The 21,702-nt window shown below is 37.2% G+C and overlaps 2 protein-coding genes across 2 annotated transcripts; both read left to right on the plus strand.

The window, feature by feature from the left end:
* Positions 1-258: 258 nt before the first annotated feature.
* hoxc11b (homeobox C11b) lies at positions 259-4,993 on the plus strand. The gene is made up of 3 exons (XM_072666068.1): positions 259-970; positions 3,341-3,556; positions 4,935-4,993. The coding sequence occupies exons 1-3, from the start codon at positions 259-261 to the stop codon at positions 4,991-4,993; spliced, it is 987 nt and encodes a 328-aa protein (XP_072522169.1).
* A 13,593-nt stretch (positions 4,994-18,586) lies between these two features.
* LOC140542852 (homeobox protein Hox-C9a-like) lies at positions 18,587-21,084 on the plus strand. The gene is made up of 2 exons (XM_072665795.1): positions 18,587-19,198; positions 20,121-21,084. Exons 1-2 carry the CDS (start codon positions 18,658-18,660, stop codon positions 20,360-20,362), a joined length of 783 nt encoding a protein of 260 aa, XP_072521896.1. The 5' UTR covers positions 18,587-18,657; the 3' UTR covers positions 20,363-21,084.
* The last annotated feature ends 618 nt before the right edge of the window (positions 21,085-21,702 follow it).

The raw sequence follows: 21,702 nt of genomic DNA on the forward strand, positions 1-21,702 counted from the left end.
GATTACCGCTGATTTTCATAACGTTTCTGCGGGCTTTGAAAACCAATCGTTTGAGCCGCCTATATCTAAGTGAACCACTCCTACGCATGTAAGCTTTCCAAATTGATATACGACAATATCTACTTTCGATCACGTGTCTTACACGGGCGACTTAGACGGAAAGCGCGTCATCTCGCATGCCCAAATTTTCCCCTTCTGCAGTTGGGATCCAAAACATCTATCTGCGGTCATCCGCGCGAGGAGCGCGGGGTTACAACGATGTTTAACTCGGTCAATCTGGGCAACTTTTGCTCCCAGACGCGAAAAGAGAGAAGCTCCGAGTTCGGGGAGCGCGCGGGCTGCGCCTCCAACCTCTACCTCCCCAGCTGCACCTATTACGTGCCCGAGTTTTCTGCAGTCTCCTCGTTCCTACCACAGGCCCACTCGCGCCAGATCACCTACCCGTACTCCACGAACCTCTCGCAAGTACAGCCAGTTCGAGACGTGTCGTACGGGCTGGATCCGCCTGGGAAGTGGCACCACAGGGGAAACTACGCGTCCTGCTACACGGGGGAGGACCTGGTGCACAGGGAATGCCTTCCGCCATCGTCCACCACCACCATGACGGAAATGCTGATGAAGAACGAAAGTGTCTACAACCACCACCACCATCACCACCACCACCACCACCCCAGTGCGAACCACCCCGGTGCGGGCTTCTACTCAGGCGTGGGCAAGAATAATGTCCTGCCGCAGGGCTTCGACCGCTTTTTCGATGGCGCCCACTGCGGACCGGACGGGGGCTCATTGGAGAACTGTGCTCAGCAGAAGGGCGACCCCAGCAAGCCGGACTCGGCGTCGTCAAACGCGCCCCCAGCCGCCCTCCGCGAAAGCGAGAACCCGGAGAACGAGGAGGAGAACACGACGCCGGGCTCGTGCGCCTCCTCGACGGGGACAAAAGACGACAGCTCGTGCAAAAACGACCACTCTAGTAGGTATCCGCAGCTGGGAAGGGGTGAAGGGACAAGCCCAGCGTTTCGTCGGTCAGGTTTTATGTGGAGTTTTATAAGCGTTCAAAGGATTTTATTATAACCTACAAAAGCTCTTTCTTCCAACGAGAAGAATTTTTACGATGGGAAAGCGCTTTGAAAAAACGATACGTTACACACAGGCGAGGCTGTACGCGAGTCTGTGAAATTTTAAGAGTCAGCTATTGTGACAAATGCTAACTTTGATCGTGAACTTGTGCTAGGCGTTTTTAAGGGATGTTTCGCCGTGCTGTGGAGGGTAAAAAGCAATTGGGCAGAACAGTGCTTTCGATGACTGGCTAGTTAAGCCTAGGTGCGGTACAGCTCGCTGATTGTATTTAAAGCAGTTATGTGGCTTCACGTTTCATGTTGGTGCTCTTGCTGTGGGTATTCGAGGTTCGCTTGAAAATGGTCTGCAGGATATCTGTCTCAGCAGCTTCCATGTCCGTTTGGCATTAGCTTAAAATAATCAAAATAGTAATAATTGCATATGAACAAAAACAAACAAACATTTCATACATTGATTTTAAGTTGATTAATTGCTAATATTTCAAAACATAAACCATGCTCAATCATCAAAGTGCTTCCAGTACGACACAATTGTTTTAGAAAAATCTGTAACATTTCAAAACATTTTTCGTTACAAAACAAAGAAAGACACCTTTTGTGTTCAAATATGATTACATTTTTTTAAAAATAAATATGCATGAATCGATGAATTTAAGCGATGTCATTTGACATAATAAAAATAATTTCTGTAAAGTAGTGAAAAATGTGAGTGTGTAAATTGGTAAAGAACATTTACTGTTATTTCTTTGTACCTTTAAAAGGTTATTTAGACTATCGCCCATCTCTTTTACAAAAACGGATTATTTATGATACCAGAAGTGTTTTTCAGTAGTTCCTTTATGGCATCAACTCTTTGTATCACCTTTATTTCTGAGATGTGTAGGCTACTACAGAATGACCACTGTTACAGCTACAGCTGATACAGCTATGTAGATGGTATTATTGTGCAGGGTAATAAGGAATGGGATGTTCATGCCATAACTTAGTTCACATAATTCATTATAACATGGGATTAATGAGATTCAGTGTTCGCTCCACACACGTTACTGAGAATATATAGTCATCTTAATTTGAAGCAACTATGAATGCCCGAAGAAATAATGTGCCAATGCCAAGGTTATACCGCTATAATGGATTTGGTCATGCAGAATGGTATTTGTATATGTTTGATTAAAATGCATTGGAAATTATTAAATATCAAGGGTTTCGTGGAAATCAAGCAGTTTAATCGTTTTATCCGAGTGTTATTTATATTGTTATTTAGATTGTAAAGTTGTACACTTCCAAATAATTTGCTAAAGCAGTTGTATTTTACTTACTGTTGCAACTTTTTTGATCTACGAAATCTAGCTTTATTGTGACAAAATATAAAAGAAAAATATACACCATTATTGAAAGACCATTGTACTTTCACTTGCAAAATTGGAAATACATAACCCTTTTTGAGTTATGTATGAACTCCTCTTTTTGAACTTGAATGTGACAAATACTGTTACAAATATTGTTGAGCAAAATAATAAGGAAAGGGACAATGAAGCATGGCCAGGGTTATGTAGCCAATATAGTTGACCATTCATAGTCATATTTGTTTGCTTTTTTTGATTCAAAAACATTGAGAATTATTAGATATCCAGTGATTCATGAAACTGAGGATGATAGAAGATGGGACGTTAATGCTGTTATAACATGAGAACCAATATATTAGACGCTCAGTGCAACTTAATTTGTGATTTGTGCGTTAAGGAGCTTGAAAATGTATTTATTAAATTCTGAGTATGTTAGACCACGACGACCAAAACATATCATAAAAATATCTGTGCATCTTAATTGAAAGTCACTATACATAATAATGAGCCAAGGTTATGCCGCTGTAATACAATTATCCATGCAGTGTTGTAGCTTGTTTACTTTGCTAAAAACACAATCAAATCTAGTTGACTATATATTAAAATGTTTTGTCCAAGCCAAGATCGATGCAAAAGCTTGCTTGCAACGTGTTTTTAGACCAATGGGAATAAGAAAATGTAGCAATGTGATGTTCGCACCACGCCATCCACTGTGTACTTGCTCTGTTAGCTTTATTATAACGAAGAGAGCAGCAATATTAGAAACACGTGTAAGCGTAATTCACATTTATTCCGTATATTGGTGCAATGTGTGTGTTCTTTGCAGCTTCTTCCTGCTGGCTCATGTTTATGGGGGTAGATCTATTCAACGCATTTGACCTTGCCCTCTGTTTTTGTTCTGTCTTAAATTGTTCTAAGGTACCCCAAGAACGAGGAAAAAGCGATGTCCGTACACCAAGTTCCAGATCCGAGAACTTGAGCGAGAGTTCTTCTTTAACGTTTACATTAACAAAGAGAAGCGGCTGCAGCTGTCCAGAATGCTGAACCTCACTGATCGACAGGTCAAAATCTGGTTTCAGAACCGGCGGATGAAGGAGAAGAAGTTAAGCCGAGATCGCTTGCAGTATTTTTCTGGCAATCCACTTTTGTGAACTGGGAATGATGGAAGTGTCGTTTCCAAACATAGGTAGTGAACGAGTGATAATGAAGCCAGCAATGGAGAAAAGTACTGAAAGTACTCGGACTTCGTGGACAAATAGTAGGTTGTTCATTCAGTACGTTGCTTTATAACACCACCAACTTCAAGTACTATTGGAACCACAGCGTGTGAACAGGGGAATCACGTGAAAAAGGAAAAGGCGGTCAATTGCATCAAGTGAAGGCGCTTTGAAGTTGAGATTTTGTCATTTCATAATCAGTATGTTGAATATAGAGGCCCATAGTACTGTGCAGATGTTAAGGCACCTAAGCACATTAGTTAAAATCATTTATTTCGGCATTTATCACGGAGTGTTTCTGCTTGTTAAACGTTATATATAAAACCACGTTATTTGAGCAATGCCATAGATTAACCACTTTTAATGTAATCAAAAATTTCTGTAAAGTAGTGAAAGATGTGAGTGTGAAGACACTTTAAATTGACAAAGAACATTTACAGCCATTTCTTTATACCTTTAAAAGGTTCTTCACATTCTCACCCATATCTCTTTTACAATCAATACATTACAATACAGTAAAAACAGTAATATAAGGTAGCTGATATCTTCTGCGCTACTTTGAAGAACAAAATCCAGCGCGAATTTGTCCATCACCAGGTAACCAGGTAATATAAAGATAAGTAAGATAAAGATAAGGTCATTTGTCCATCACCAGGTAATATAAAGAAGTATTCATTGGTAAAACCAGGTGCTGGATTAAAACTCAAAATAATACTCCCATGACGTTAGCGTTGGATATGTTCTAATGAACACAGTGAGGTAACCCTCTATTAATGATATTTGCATCTATTCCAATATGTTTATTTTATTGAGCAAATAAACACTTGCTGCCCAGATAAAGAGCTATTGTTCAAATTATCATACGTGCCTATTTCCTTTGCGCAGTACTGTAGGCTATATGGTTTGTGATTCAATTCTGTCAAGCGGTTACAAGCGACGAAATAACAAAATATGCTTTTCGAACCCCTTGACATATAGTTTAATCATGTGAATTCAAAATGCAACGCACCATTTAATTTTCAGAATAGTACTATTTCACATGTATGTATTGAAATATTGATATATCATTAATATGATTGTGATTATTATAATTATTGTATAATGTCAGTCTTCAGACTCTCTTTATTTATGAGGGTAGTTCGAAATCGCCAAATTATTCGCCAGGGAATTCTTCGAAACCTTCTTTAAGACACTATGCAATAGCTTTGTCGCCATGTGTGTTGTATTACTACTTGTAAATATGTAATTTTATTTTCTTTAAATTTTAGTTTTTTCCACTTAATTATCCACTATAGAGAACTGGATGGCAGAAGAAATGAAGATTGCAGGGTTTTCTATTTCTACACCATTGTAAGCTGTTGTGTATGCTTGCTGTTTACATGTTATGCAGTCAAAAGAGGAGAAAAGCGATTGAGGAAAGATGCATCAACAGTGAAAAAAAGAATGTAACAAAAACTAAATAAAGGAAGTTCATAAATTGCGCCAAATCACATTTGTCTGAGAATTACATTTTATTCAGGTCTACAAAAGTGACTAGATTTATGCTACCTATTTATTACCACTTCTTGTTCATGTACATAGCTGTATTGTGGAGTTCGCATCCGTAAGATGGGGATCTGTTATGAATTCTGCGGTTATGATTTTCATAACAAATTTAAATACAAAGCATGTGTGAGGTAGCTGGAGAGTACTAAATGTATGCAAGAACACCAACAGAGCTGATAGATCTAATCAGAACCAGATCAGAAGATTGATGTTAAGCATAAAGAAGCGTTAAAGCCAGTACAGCCTGCTATAATTGGAAAATCAGAGACTGTTTCCTCTTGCAAATCAATAACCGTGAAAAGTCACCAGCGCGTGCTTCGTAGAGACGTTTGTTTTGCAAAAAAGAGCTACAGCTAATAAGGCTTGATTCATAATTTGTCAGGCTTGTGCAGGAGAACAGTTAGTCTTGGAAACGAAACGTCTGCAAAGAATTAAGGCTCGGACTCGAGAGGGCGAATTGGTTTGCGCCCAGGTATGACCCTCATATAGCCTAGAGAAACACGTGTGTGTATATGTGTGTGTGTGTGCGCGTGTGTGTTAAAAGTCTATAGGAGACTCCTAAGGGTGGGCACTAAAAGAAATTTCCAGCGGTCATTTGAAAACACGTCGAGTCTAGACACTGTCGTAAATGCACCCGCACTAAATGGTATTTTCTTCTCTTAATTGCACCTTCTGCTCCAAGGCACGAGGTTCCTTCCGCCGTAAAAGAAACTAGATATCGAGATTGAATTTGGGGAAAACGAATATTTCCCATTTTCAAGATTTTTTTGCACAGTGATCAACCTAAAACCCCAGCATATTTCTCGTTGGCCTGGTTGTAAACAGAATTAGCCATGTGGTGCACTATAGCGTCACGTTTTTCACAGTAATGTGGTTGAAATGCATGGTTTGTGGGTGGCAGACCAACCGTTTCTCTTCTTTATTTGAGACTTATTAGAATTGTGGAAATTAGAAATATTAGCTGGTTTTGATACCAGGCGTTTTGTTTTTGATAAAATGTCTTTTGTAAATAAAGACTTTTAAGTAGATTCGTTCATCGTCACGCATTTTATGGAAATACAGAGAAGATCACATGATCTGCTCAAGGTCCAAGCTTCTCCAACACACAAATTGTCTTTGAACTTCCGTGAAGTCAAGGCCAGCACCTTTAACCCCGCGTCATAAAGCCCAATCTAAAGGCTTCTACTCTCCCGGAAATATGGGCACTGAACGTGTGAAGCACCAATGGGGGAAAAGAGCAAGAAAGTGGAGAGGAAAGAGGCGTGAGGAAAAGTCAACAGTGGGGATCATTTCATGGCAGTAAGTAGTAACGATTCATTTCAGAGCAGATTGGAAATTTTAATCACCAAAAAAAAACAATAAGTGTAAAGTACCAACTTCACAACAATGTTCAACAATGTAAATAGGGTGTCAAATTAGTTTAGGTCAGTTAGTTTCCCCAAAACCTCACAGTAAACAAGTAGAAATGTAGTTAAAAGAGCCCTCGTGCTTCCAGAAGTACATGTGTTTGAGTAGATTACTGCAGAGTTCATTGAAATTATTGTAGATCTATCTATATGATTGTGGTGTACAAAATTTTTGGACTTCATGGGCCGGTTGGCCAAATGGCAATAGCCTAGATTGAAGTTCCCACAAGAAGTCATTGAACATCTAGGTAACATTCATATAAGGTTAATGGATCATGTATTTACTTTAAATAACACTGTAAAGCAATCATTGTGGTGGTAAGAGGAGCGGGGCTGTGGGCAAAATTATTACAGGTTTTGTTTAAGTTTGACTTGTTTTGAATCATACATTTCAGGTAGTTGTTTGTATGAATTCCATGAATGTTAGTAAGTAGGAATTATGTTTTATCAGTTCTATAATGACGTTTTGCATTGAGAATTAGTTTAACATACACTCTTTCAACCCAGTGTTTGGTAATCATAGTAGGCAATAATAGCTTTAATAATAAGATGTTTAGGATCCATCCTGGAACAAAATCTTTAAAACCTTGTGGTCGAGATTTTCTCACACAGACTCTCCTAAATCTGACTCTAAGGGATCTCTGTACTAAACATTCCTTGTTCCAGAAAAAGTACACCAATACAAGGAGGTTGATTGTTTGCGTGTGTACAAATGAGTGAATGAGAGATCAAGAATCTCAAACTTTTATGCTCACTCACTCCCTGCAGAGAAACCTTGGCCCTGGCCCCAAGGTTTTCATGACTATGTACTCTTTCACCAGCATCAGGTTGCCAGGCCACCCTTTAAGCCCGCCTCCTCCTGGATGCTTCTGCCTATAAGACAGCCCCGTGTGGACCCCAGCTGGGATCGCATATTTTCGCTGGTGGTGTCTTGTGTCACTCAAACTGTAGCACATAACTGCACTAATGTTGTAGACATCTCGGTAAGGGAGGAGCCATTAAACAGTACCGTGAGTGATTGAGTGATAGCTCTAGAGCCTAGAAAAAGAGTACTTTCATATGCTTGATATATGAGATTAGATTGGTTGCCCCAAGGCAACACTTCTTCTGCGATAAGCAAGACCTGCTATTGTGCCAAGAGGACAGCACGGAGCTGCTTTACTAGTTTTGGAGGAATATCGAGGGTTAGAGGTGCAGTGATTTGTCTTTGAAATTGAACGCCTATAAATTGTAAGTTGGATTTTAGGTTATGATATTTGTTTGAATGAATCATGAGGAATGCTTTTGTGCATATGCTGTTATGTCTGCTAATTCTCATTACCTAAAAGAAAGCTTATTTCATGCAATTCTTTTTTGTGCCTCAGTCATGCTAAACCATTTAGATACAAAGGCTGAGAACCAAAGTACGGTTTGGAAGTGTCTCAGGAGCTTTTCCAATGTTGTGTTTGCCCTGTAGTGGTTTCCTTGGGCTGCAGAAACTGGAGCAATTCTGGTCATACATTGTTCCATATTGTATTATACAGTATGGCATTTATTTGCTGAAATCAGTCATAAATAATTGTTTCTGGATTTGTTTACTGTTCAAAACATTATTTCCCTAAACAAAAGTATCAATGTTATTAATTGTTGTGTTATTTTGCATTGTAGTTTCTCCAATGGCTCGACTATTTTGTTTTGATGTGTATATTGGAATACATGCTATTGTTTTAAAACATTGCATTAAAATGACGTTTTTAACTGATCACAGTGGAATCTAGTGGACTATAAATTGTTTTTACTGTGTCTTCAGCTTAACACAATGTCAGCGTTTTACAGGTTACTGGGAGTTTGGTTATTTTCAATTGGTCTACCATTATATAATCACACCTAAAAGCTTTTGAGAAAACTCAGCATATAGTAAATTAAATACTTCAAACCACAATGGGATCCATGTGCGTGTATGCAAGCGGCGTATTAATTACAATAAAACTACTCTCGCAATAACGCGTGTTACGTATATTTTAAAATTTAGACTTTAAGAGATTTAGGATAGTTAGGGTTTAGACAAACAATTGTCTTTGCAAAACATTATCAACACTGTGCACGAGCTAGGCTTTTCCAAAACATGCTTTGATGTAATTTGCATTATCCAACCGAATCAATCACTTATACAAAAAATACAAATTACATTTAAAAACAGCATATTGTGCTCGTGTGCCGCCGTTTGACACGTTTGAATAATGTAAAAAAAAGTAGCCTAAAATATATATATTTTTAATGTCAAGAAATTCTAATGCATTTTATTGGCCAGTTGATCGTGAAATATTCAAAAGGCGTAAAGTGCAGATGGTTTGTTTAAATTATGTAGAATAAAACTATAAAATAGAAAAAAAATTAAAATGTTTTTGGACGAGGCGATATTTAAAGTAGGTTTACAAGCGTGCAGCTATCGTGTATTTCAGTTGCGTCGATTCGTCACATTTTCGTTTAATAATAAAATTAATTAACTAATATTTGGTTTAGTCCACTTTTTCTGCAGTTTGACATGTGCAAATAATAATTCAGTTGGTGTAATAACAGCATTAAACAACGTCAGCACTATAACCTCTAGAGTTTAGGCCAAAATCCAGTAAACTCCCTGCCAAACAAGAATAAAGAAGGGCACAAAATTTTATGAAAAAAGAAAAGTGGATGTGCAGGAATGACGAGCTTGATTCTCTGTGCTGTTTTTCTACAGAATCGGCGTTTCCTGTATACTTCGTCAAGTCTGAAAGAAAAGACAAATTTGTCAAAAGAGCAGAAAACACTTATAACGCTTATAAAATCTTATAAAAAATGTTTAAAAACGGTTAAACATTGAAACGTAGTAATTGATCTGTCTTAACATTTTTCATTTATTAAAACGTTTGTGTTGTCTTTATATTGATCATTGTAAACATATAAATGTACAATCCAATTGAAAAATACTTGTTAAGCCTCGTCATTGTTTGTATCGTTTTATTTTTTTTACTTCTTGCATCTTTTAATTTTAATGAAGAAATCTGCACTTTTATTTAGTGACAAACATAATTGGCAAGCTTAAAACAATTTAAGAGGGCAGATTTATCAACACTTGATTTTGGAAGTTCTCTTGAATTCAACACACTAGACACTATTTTCGTATGCAAGGCTATTTGTGTGGCCTATGAAATAATAATTTTTGTTGCATTATTGACATTGAGACAAATGATCATGACAGAACAATCAAATAGACTCATTCATTTGTTCATTTGTTTAGTTTAGTATTATTTCTGAGACTTTTTTGTTTCATTAGGACAACTAACATATAGAAATAAATCAATACTGTGAATAATAACTTACAACTTGTGAAAGTGTTTTAGGTACACTAAAAGGTATTCTCAAAACTACATTTAAAATTAAATACTTTTAGACTTTTTAATGCAATAGGATGCAATGCATGTGGCAATCTGTAGTTGAATTTTACTATGTACATATTTATAGGCATACTACCCAGGTTGTAACATGATACTGGAATAAATATTTGTCATTTTAAAGTATGGTTTAGCTTTGGGTCTCCATTATTATTGTCGGTATGTTGTGTAGACAAAGCGCATCGCTCTTAGACATCCTTAAAAATTTAAACTTTGTAAATTAGATATACATTTATTAAAGAGACATTTACATTGCTTGTAACGTCACTTGCCATCAAGCTGTACGTTCTTTATTAATTCATAAAGACAGTGAAACTAAGCCTAATGTGTGTGCTTTTGTCCTTATGTTCTGTTTGTCTGTTCTGCTGCAGTTACACATTTTGGCCTTCGCGGTGGCGCCCTTGCCCCGCACAAAAGCTCTGAAACTTACAACTTGACCATATGACGTCTTCCTCTGTCTAGCTCGTCAATGCCACTTCCAAGCGCCTATTGGTCTTGTAGTCACGTGGCACAGCTTTCTGCTCCCTCTATTTGTCACGCTCAAAGCTGTGGGTTTGCTGCAGGAAAACGCCCAAAGTTGATTTAAAAAACAGATCGCTTTTGAAATGGATTGCCCATGCAGACCGCTTGACTACTGCGGCTCACAACACCAGGACGATCCTTCAGGAGTGAGTACCTGTATGTCTGAACCTGGCATTGATGAGAAATAGTAGGGGAGCAAATGTGTTAATTTTGAATCTCATCTGGCTGCAAACTGCCAGGCAACACATGTTTACATGAACACTTTAAAGAGAAGACAATAAAGGTGCTCAGAGTTTTCTGCAAAGTAGTTTCTTTAAATTACCAACATAAGGATATTTTCGAACCGTGCATTTAAATCACACACATGAGCATATTAAACCATAGCCAAACGTGCAGAGCTCAAACTTTAATGAATTGCAATGCATATGTTGTGGATGAGACATTCACACAAGCACATTTATTAACACCTGCAAACTCTACAAAAACAGCTATCACTGATATATAACTAAATGAATGAAACATATTGAATCATCGTTAACCAGATAAACAAATATTACATGTGGATCTTCATTGTCATTTTCCCTATTTCACTTGCCTAAAGCTATAGTTTAGTAGTTGACAGAATTATACGTTTAATTTTGTTCTGTAAATATATGCTGGATTCAGGCATCTAATCCCCAGGACTCACACACCTCTTAAATTTGCAGAACACGTATTTGTGACCATATTAACAATGCTGCACGACTCCATAGTAATGAATGCGTTAATGCAGTCTTGGATACGATCTTATTGCGGCAGCTGTAAGCTCATAATGTGCCGGAGGCAGATAGCCTCTTATCCTATTATTTTAGTAAATTTGAAAACTTACTTGGGGTTTGATTCTGTGAAAAGACACAGAATGCGACTGGAAGGAGATTTAAAATATATAATATATGTATACATACACACGCATGAATGTATGTAGGCACGTATGTGCGTGAATATATATATATATATATATATATATATATATATATATATATATATATATATATATATTTATATATATTTATTTATAAATATATATAAATAAATATATATATATATATATATATATATATATATATATATATATATATATATATATTTCTCTTTTTTTATACACTTATACTCATCACCCAATCATCATTTGTTGTTGCAATGTATCGGTTTGCTATCATTCGTGAACTTTAATACACCTATAATAACTCAAAATACGAGTGTATTTATTCGTTAAGAAACTAAAAAGTTTATTTGCTTTGTGATTTGCAGAGGCTGTACTTAGTTCTAAAAAACAAACGCATTACATTTTTGAAACTAAACGCGCCCACCTTCACGACGATCTTTTTATTTAGACATTTTCAAAAAAAGAAAAATGCTTCCATTATTTCTTCCCAATTTGTACATTTAAACGAATTCTTGTAGTTTTAGTTTAGTTTAGTTTTTTCCCCTATTGACTACATTTTTATTGTAAACAAAAGAATCCACACTGTCCTTTAATCCAAAATAAAATATAAATTACATTAAATTACAGCATAATAAGTAATGCTTTTTGTCTAGTTTTGCTAATCCGATTTAATCTTTATAACAAGTTGACTAGTTATACCATCTATGAATGCAATACGTCTCACCTAATCTTACAGCTGGATTGAATAAGTTTAATTGTAATTAAATGCATTCTATAATAGTAGAACGATAATGAAATTAGCACACACGATCACCACAAATAATACCATCCTGTACTTGCAATAGTCGCACATGCATAAGGTATTTTCCAATATAACGTAGGTGTTGTAAATTGCACCATATCTTAGTAGCCATTTTTAATGCCATTAATCCAACACACTTAGTCAAATAGCAAAATCTGAAAGAATATATCGATACCTTACTCGCTTGCGAGACACTTCGAATGGAGAAATAAAAATCCAGGCTCAACACGTACCTGACTCGTGAGCGCCGTCGCTAGCTCAAGCAGAGCATCGCAGTTGCGTGCAGACAGATCAATTGCGGGTTCGACACAGTGCTAGAAGCTGTGGAGATTCAGATCCCTTCATAGGATATTCATCTGAGCAATCTACGCGGGGTGATTTTAAGAGTCATCAGCCATACCCTCTTGAAGATGCCGAAAGCCACATACAAATAATTATACCAACGTTTAACTGTGGTGGTTTGTGTTGTATTTACATTAATTAGCCAAGAATTAAACGTACTTTAAAAGAAAATGTTAATTATGAGCTTGTGCGATGGGGATATTGTACTTTTGAACTGACGCCTACAGCTGTACAATGGTTTTATGTCCACTACACAATTTGACCATTTGATATTTTTCACTCACTTACTGGATTCAATGAGATGCAAACGCGAATTGAACCGCGAACAAAGAGGATTTTGATTCTATACGTGATTCTATAAAATACTTCTACGTCAGAAAAGAAGAGACTGGAATGAGAGAGAGAGAGAGAGGGAAAAAAGAGGGAGAGAGAGGGGGGACGAGAATCCTACCAATGTAAGTGGAGGACTGAGCCATAACGTTGATTTAAATATTAGCCAGATGACCATAATAAGTCAAGGTCATAAAATATCAATGTCACTATGTTAGAGTTGGAGCGCTGGAGCTGGGTTTTATGATCTGCAAATTACAATGTGCTGCAGTAAAGTGTTCTAAAGGTGAAGAGGAGGATGGGCTTCTGCATGGGGCGAGATCCGGAGATGGTGCTGGTGATACCGTACGGACACAAGAAGGACCTTCTTCGTCCCTGGCGTTATAGCCTAGTTTTGTGGAAATTACTTTGGAATGAATGGCGAGTTGGAACAAACAAACCATCCTACCATATGAGGAATGGTAAGAAATGGATATGCTGAGACGCACGCGCTGCCGTCGGAGGAATGCACGACATTCAGCCGCAGATAACTATTGCTAGACACGGTGGAAGGTAGGACCAGACATTGGCACTACTTTTGCTTCGGATGGCAGAAGGCTTGATAATGAGGGTTGCACGATCATTCATAACTGGTACTGATTTATATGATCGATTATTTAGATTATTATGGATGGATGTTTTTCAGCGTTGTTTCTTGTGGCTCCAAACATAGCTATTTTCTTTCTCTGTATCTGAAGCTATCTGAAGCGAATGGACTTTGGACACTAAGCTTTGGTTAATGGTTTGAAGATCTGTGATTGAAATAGAGGTGATTGTGGTGGGATTTGAATTTCCGATTGAGATTTATACCTCTGGGTTACTGAGTTATAGAGAGACTGTGTTATATAGTTATATAGAGTTGATTTTATAGCAGTAGTTTGAGATGCTTATCATGCGATTTGCTTGGTGTTCATGAAAGCTCCAAACGCAAGCAATCGCTTACTCCGTTTTTTTTTAAAGTTTTTCATTGGCTACAAGTCTGGACTTATACATGGTGATTGTTGGCATAGGCATTGTTTTATTTCAGACGTCACGCACTGGATAGCCTCTCACGTTCAGCTGATGCGTGGTTTAGGTAGTTTCATGTTGTTGGGATTGACTTCCTGCCTCGGCAACAAGAAACTGCCTTGATTACGTCAGTTCGCCTTCATCAAGGGCGTCCATTTCCGCCAAATTACCCCGTCTCCGCAAATGGCATTGTAAATGAACCACCGTCGCCTCTGTTAACTGCAGAACCCCCACCTGTTCCTGTACTATCTCCATTGCTTTTATGCGTCACTAAAAGTCATCTATAGTCGACAGTGGCTGAATTGGGGCTGTAAACTGCACGGGGGCTGGAAATCTCGGTCCTGTCTTGTTCCCAGCTTGGTAGTTGAGGCCTTGGGAGAAGAGACTTGTGGAAAAAGAGAAGGATTGATAGTGAACAGGTTAGAATGACTGCAGCACTGCACCAGGGCCTGGTCTGCAGGTGCGGAACCTTTAGATATCAGGGATTCTTTTGGTTCTAGTTTCTCTAGGTGATCTCTGCACCTTCAGAAGATAAATCTGATTTTACTGTTTTTCACTGCTTTGCATTTTCAATATTCTATTCTATTTCTACAAAAATAAAAAAAAACCCTTTTTTTCTTATTATTGTTCTTTTCTTATTGTTGTTGTTGTTGTGCTCACATTCTTCAACAGCGTGTGAGTCCAGATATTACAAGGTATTCAAGTGCATAATAGTATTAATTTTGTTATGCAACTTCATTAATACGCCTCTATATATATATATATATATATATATATATATATATATATATATATATTGTGTCAGGAAAATTATTGTTGCCATTTTCAAATTAAAGAACTCCCTTAATTCTTCTTCCTTTTTATCTGTATATATTGCTCTAACTTTAAAATTAAATATAATAATACACGGTTAACAACAATAAACAACACGGTTAACAATAATAAAAGTGTCCCTCATTTACTCTTCAATTGCACAGCCAATTATTATAAACTGGAACTGAAACGTTTTTCAGTTTTTAACATAATGTGAATTTGAAATCTAGAATTTTTCATTGACTTCCACTGAATTTTGTTTTTATTTTTTTGGCGACAGAAGGCGACGATATGCTTCTAGTTTACGCGAATTTGCAAGCCATTTAGATTACGAAGTATATCGGTCAATATTTGCGAAATAATCAGAGTTTGTGTTGTATTTAAAAAAATATTTGCACTACACAACAATTTATAATGTCGTCCACTTCAAGACATCTGTAGTGCCCGTGAAATGAATGCAACCATTTCTGTGTCCTTCCAATTTGTCACGAGCATTCAGAATTCAACCTACCTGAATGTTTAATAATTATGTGTCTTTATGCCTAATTCTGACCACTATCAATACAGCTTTGAGGAGTAAATGCTGTGCCTTAAAATGTTTCAGAACACGTGTTTATGACTGTGTACTAATTTTCAAACTGGACTCACAAACTTAACGCTCTTCATAAATAACATTAATCCCTTCATACATCCAACTTCATAACTAAAATCTGTCAGCTATGTTGATCGTTGACAGCCCGAGGCAAATATAAACAGTTTAAGATCCTTATGTGTGTTAAGAAAAACAGGAAAAACGCAAGACATATCTAAATAGAAACGTAATCGTGTTATGTCGTACTTCTAAAACTATTCGATTCGTTCTCCTTTTTATTTGTTAAACACTCATTTATAATCAAACAACGTTTATAAGGACAAGTATTACAGGTATCTGAAATACACTACATTAATTTCTCGCTTTCAGAAAGGGATCATGTGTCTAGAACAAATCTGTAGTTGATCTAAACCAAAAAAGTTCATACGACGATGAATGTCCACTATGAAGCTGTTTAGTACCACAATGTATTGTAGTGTTTAATGAACTGTGAATAATGCATTGATGTAATGTAATGTGGCAGTGTAGATTACAGTTGAGCCCCCCCCCCCCCCCCAAAAAAAAAAAAAAAAAAAAAAAAAAAACGATAGTCTTCTGAACAATCTTTACAAAATTAAAAATCATTTTGGGAGGAAAACTTTGGTAACAGAACAGGTATATTCTGAGTTATGTTCTGCTTTTGAGCATGGGATGTCTTCATTAATCAAATTAAATGTGTTTTCTTCTCTGCGCAGTAAAGTAAGAAATCATGCACACATTCCCATACATCAGCTCTCTCAAATATTATAAAATATATTTTACAGTAGGGCCGGAAGGATTATTGTGATTTCAGCTAAGATGTGTTCTCAAACTTTATCAGCTCATGTTTGTTGGAATATATGCTATTTGTAAGGCATCTTCCATTTCCTGAATGCCAAAGGTATTAAAGTGATTGATACGTATACTTTTCACTGCAGCCTCAGTGTAGTTTTATTCCTGAGCACCTTATTAAAGCATGCTTTAGAATGTAACTGATTGCTGCTATTTGGCATATGTAATGAATAGATAGATAGATAGATAGATAGATAGATAGATAGATAGATAAACCCAATCCATTTCACACTAGTTCGATTAACTTTATTAAAATAAAACAGTAATGCAATCAGAAACCATCCATTACATTAGTCTGGCATGTTAGTCATTGTATTTACTGAAATAATCATTCACATGTCAGATCCAAAGATCCACGTAGATGGTTCATGTTCACCAACCGGCCAACATACTGATGTATTAAGATGGATTTCAATGTGATCCAAACCTACTGATTTGCAAAAATGTTAAATAAATGGGAACTAACACATTGGTAACATAATCTGCTGTAAACATGAGATGCAAGCCACAACATAAGAGCTTAACTTGCTTAAACCCACTATTTGAAAACATCGTTTACATCGTCATTGTCCAGACAGTTATATTACTTTTTGTTTGTTTATTACTTGTGGTAGTTCTTTCTGTGTTCACAGTAGGTCTGAGGTGGTATTAGCTTAGGTCTGAACAGCCACCGTTGATTCTTAACAGTGCACTATACTTGGTAATATTCAGAGTAAACAGTCGTTTTGATATGTGAATTTGCTTTTATGTGTGAATATTGATTCCACATTAAGTCTAAATACTCTCAGTCCAGATAAAAAATGTGCTTGATTTTTGAATGCCGCTTCTGAGGTTCTTCAGTGCTGTGGATGAATATCATACATAAACGTAGCACATAGACTCTTTGAATTAAAGATTTATTTGAAGATTTATGAGAAGAGTTATTTGAGAAGAATATAGAATTGTATATTATTTATTCATACTAACTATTTGGTGATCATTATGGCAATAGGTACTTTAAGTTGACATGAGACTTGAAGGAAGTATTGAAGCATAGACCGACATAGGGTTTAATATATTTTAACAGCGTTCAAAAAAGAATACCACCATTTAAACTATCCCAGAAAAAAAAAAAAATATGCGTTTAGATATTAAAGAGGATCAAGCGGTAGCTCGATCGGATCGTGAGGAAACACGACGGAATCTCACGGGCGGCGGAGGTGCCTAACGATGTTTTGGTGACAAAGGCAATTAATCAAGCAGTCGGCCACCGCAGTGCGGAGTCGGCTCTGCTTTCAAACACTGCTCACGTACACCACAGCAGAAGTTCATTTTCACACCGACTCCTTTTTTAGGAATGCTCACCATGCGGGTGATTGCGTCATACAACGCATTTAGGCAAGTATTAGCTTAATGCTATTAAAACAGAAATATTTATTTAGTCTATGCTTACAAGAGTTGTCCATTTGAGACGTGCATGTGGCAGAGTTTCTTCAACGCATCACAGCATCGAACACATTTTTGGGGGGAGAGTTATATCATATTTATAATTAGTGAGATTAATACCGTACAAAACTAAACTGAATGACGTGGCACGTTCTACGTGTACAGTAAATTGATTATGTATTGTGTGATGATTTTGTTATTTTGTGTCTTGAGGTTTTTGTTTTTTAACACGTTTGACACGTTTAAGAACAATCAAATGTGCTCTCATAAAAGTTTATTGGCACGAGCTACCCCCTGGCCACGCTTTTCTTTTCTTTACTGAAGTATGATAGCCTAATAATACTTTCCTCAGTTGTAAAGCCTTTTTTCCAGGTGTCTGTCTTAAAAGCTGCATAGTAATAGCAGATATACCGTGCATTTTATTATATGTATGTGTTAGGATTCCCTCGTTTTAGACAGCCATTCAAAGCATTACTAGTTAAAGTATCTCGCAATGTGTTGTTATGCATTGTTATAATTATGTTTTAAGCGATTTTCTAGTTGAATTTTTTTTTTTTTTTTTTATAATTTAAGCCATACGCAGTAAAATGCTACAGAAGACAAATGACGCCTGGAAATAGTGCCTGAGTATTTTTGCTAACGTTGCCTACCTCATGCTTTAGGGCTTTAGGACGCCTCTCTGAGGAGGCTCTCTGATGGTCAAACGAAACATAATGCAATCGTGGTTGGTCGTTTGATTGATTGCTATAAAAAATTGAGCGTTTATCAGCTGTTCACAACGCGGACCGTTACTGTCTAAAGAGATTTCGCGCATTAATCCACGTTGTGATTTTGGAAAAAATACAATCACGTGTCTACCGCCAACCAATGGCAGCCAAGAGCCCCGAGAGAAATAATTACCTGACTTGATTGTACTACGAGCACATCAAAAGTACACATCTGCACTCCATAAAAATCTGATCCATGTTAGGAAGTCCAGAGGAGTCGTCATGTCGACCACGGGTCCTATAAGCAATTATTACGTGGATTCTCTGATAAATCACGAACCCGAGGACGTTCTCACGACGCGTTTTTCGGCACAGGAGATACTTCCAGCCGGCTCGCGCCCATCGCCCCTTGTAGCCGAGTGCTCGGAGTTTCCATCCTGCAGCTTTTCGCCCAAAACTCCAGTCTTCACCTCGTCCTGGGGTCCCGTGCATTCCCAGTCATCAGTGGTGTACCACCCCTATGTCCACCAGCCTCGATTAGGTACAGAACCGAGGTATGTGCGCTCTTGGCTTGAGCCAATCTCAGGGGCAGTGTCTTTCCCAGGCTACCCAAACAGCAGCAGACATTATGGGCTGAAATCGGATGGTTTCTCAGAGCTTAGACCTGGAGAATGCATTGCAGCCAATGGACGAGGTTACTCGGACTATTATTACAGCCCATCTGAGGATTCGAGAGAAAAGACGCTACAGACCAGCTCGTCTCTAGAGTCAGACGCGCTTTTCTCCGAGAAGGTTAAAGAGGATAAACCTGAGATTGATCCGAGTAAGTGTTATTGTTGTTGTTGTTGTTGTTTTGTTATTTTCCCCTCACCAGCTCTCACCAGCTTATACGCGATGTTGTGGCGATATTTGGCTTTGTATACAGTCTTTGTAGACAAGCTTTGTAAGCCTTGCTATCTATTTCCATTTCCAATTTCCTTTGAACGAGAACGTTTCTTCCTGTCTGAGAGCATTTTGGAGCAAATGCCAATGGCTTTAAGGTTGTAAATAGACAGGAGCCATAAAGCGGCTATAAAGTGAACAATCTCGGAAAACAAGCCTTTGAGGGGCGAGTTGAGGATCAGCTTAGAGCCAGGGCGTCTGGTAAAATAGTGGCTCAACCAATCGTTATTCACTTTTAATTCCATTTTTGTTTAAACTGATACTTTTGAATACTGAAAATTGTTCATTTGAAGAATTTGAAGAATTGTTTTGTTTGTGGTTGTGGGATAATGTATAATAATAAATAAATAAATAAATTATAAAGCAATTTAAATACAGTAGGTCTGAGCAAATACATTTTTATTTGTTTCCAGTTTGTCTAAATGTCTACTATTTGAACTGAATTGGTAAGAATAAACTTTCCAATGTTTCCTCAAAATATCAAAGTAGAGCTGTCCCCAGAACGGGTGGACTGGCACCTGAAACCAAAGGCTTTTAAAGTCTTTTATGAGCCAATAAAGCCAATGGACATAGTCACTTTTTATGACAAGACCTTTTTGCACACAAAAAAAAGACCCGGTGAAAAATTCAGAGCCGCCTTGTGTTTAATCATAAATATGCAAAAGCAAACACAGCTACAGCACTGCTTGCTTACAAACCAATTTACCAAAATGCCAATGTACATATTAAAGTAATTAATTATATAACTGAGATTTTAAAAAGCCAAATCTAAAATAAACGATAAATTTATTTTTGTTTTACAGATAATCCTGTGGCCAACTGGATACACGCGCGCTCAACGAGAAAGAAACGCTGCCCCTACACTAAATACCAAACTCTAGAACTGGAAAAGGAGTTTTTATTCAACATGTACCTTACAAGGGACCGTCGATACGAAGTGGCACGTGTGCTAAATTTGACCGAGCGACAGGTCAAAATTTGGTTTCAGAATCGCCGTATGAAAATGAAGAAAATGAATAAAGAGAAGGCCGAAAATAACGAATAGGAGCTAACAAGTAGCTCTGTGGTCGCAGAGCATCTGGATCTGTAGACGCTTCATCAGCAATTGTACCGGACTGGAGCTTTCCGGATCTCTGAAACACGTATGCGTAGAAGTCTTCTGCACTTTTGCCTAAACACAGATCACCCTTACACTTCAGTGAGAGAATCAGCTCTATTTTGTCCAGTTGCGTAAGTCTAATATCGAGTCTGTAAGTTAAATAGCCGGTTGGATTTACTATTTTGAATTTATCTTCTTTTTTATACAGTTGAAGAAAATTGGACGGTCGACTATTTGAAGAACTGTGCTGGATGTCGGTTATATGTAGCCTAAAATATATTACCTATTTTTCTAGGTGGTGATGTATCTTACACGCTCATATTCAAATATTGTTCATATTTTGTATGAGATCTCTAAAATAAGAAACTGTAAACTAAAACAGAACGGACTCTTGTTTCTTGATGGTATATTTTGAAAATATGTTGTAAAGGTTATAGTTACTAAATGTAAATGTGTATTTAAGCTGTCAGAGACTTTGTAGAGCTGTGCTGAAACCATTGCCTCGCTTGTGTTGGGTAAAACGAAAATTGTAAGTTAAAAATAGTTGATTCTCACGCGTGTACAATATCCATTCTTGATTTGCCTGTCAGAAAACTAAAAAGGGTGACCTATTGTGTGGTGACACGCAAGGGAATAATGTCGGTTCTGATAGCCTTTAGAGATTAGACGCTGTAGAATGAGCTTTATTAAAAACAGCTGTGATTTTGGTCAACGTCCTATTCCTCTTCCTCAATATTTCCAAACTAACTGAATCAGACACGACACGTTTCTATAGTACAAAGGCACACTTTACATGGCATATATAGTCCGCAAATATATGTATTTTTAATTATCATTTTAAACTATTTTTTATTTTGTTTTTCTACATCAGTAATCTGTCAAATTTCCCAAAGAATCTACCAATTAATTTCCCGAATGCGTCTTTCAGAATAGCTGAAAACAATTATTTTGCCGTCGATTTAAAGTGTCAATATTTTTTATGATTAGATCATTGTGAGTTCGTTGACCTTTTATTGTTTTTTACCTCTAACAATATATATATATATATATATATATATATATATATATATATATATATATATACACACACACACACACACACACATTTCCACCATGCTCTATGTTATTTCTAGACTCTCGTATGTGTTCGTTCTTCCTGAAGTGAAGCGTGAGTTTGAATGTTTGGCTCTGCGGCACAGCGACAAACTCACCCTTCTTTTTCTGAAGGTGCCACAAAACAATGCTGACAGGATGTAAAGTGTTTTAGAGCTCAATTTTGGACATTT

This window comes from Salminus brasiliensis, chromosome 21 (assembly GCF_030463535.1).
Source record: "Salminus brasiliensis chromosome 21, fSalBra1.hap2, whole genome shotgun sequence".
NCBI lineage: Eukaryota > Metazoa > Chordata > Actinopteri > Characiformes > Bryconidae > Salminus > Salminus brasiliensis.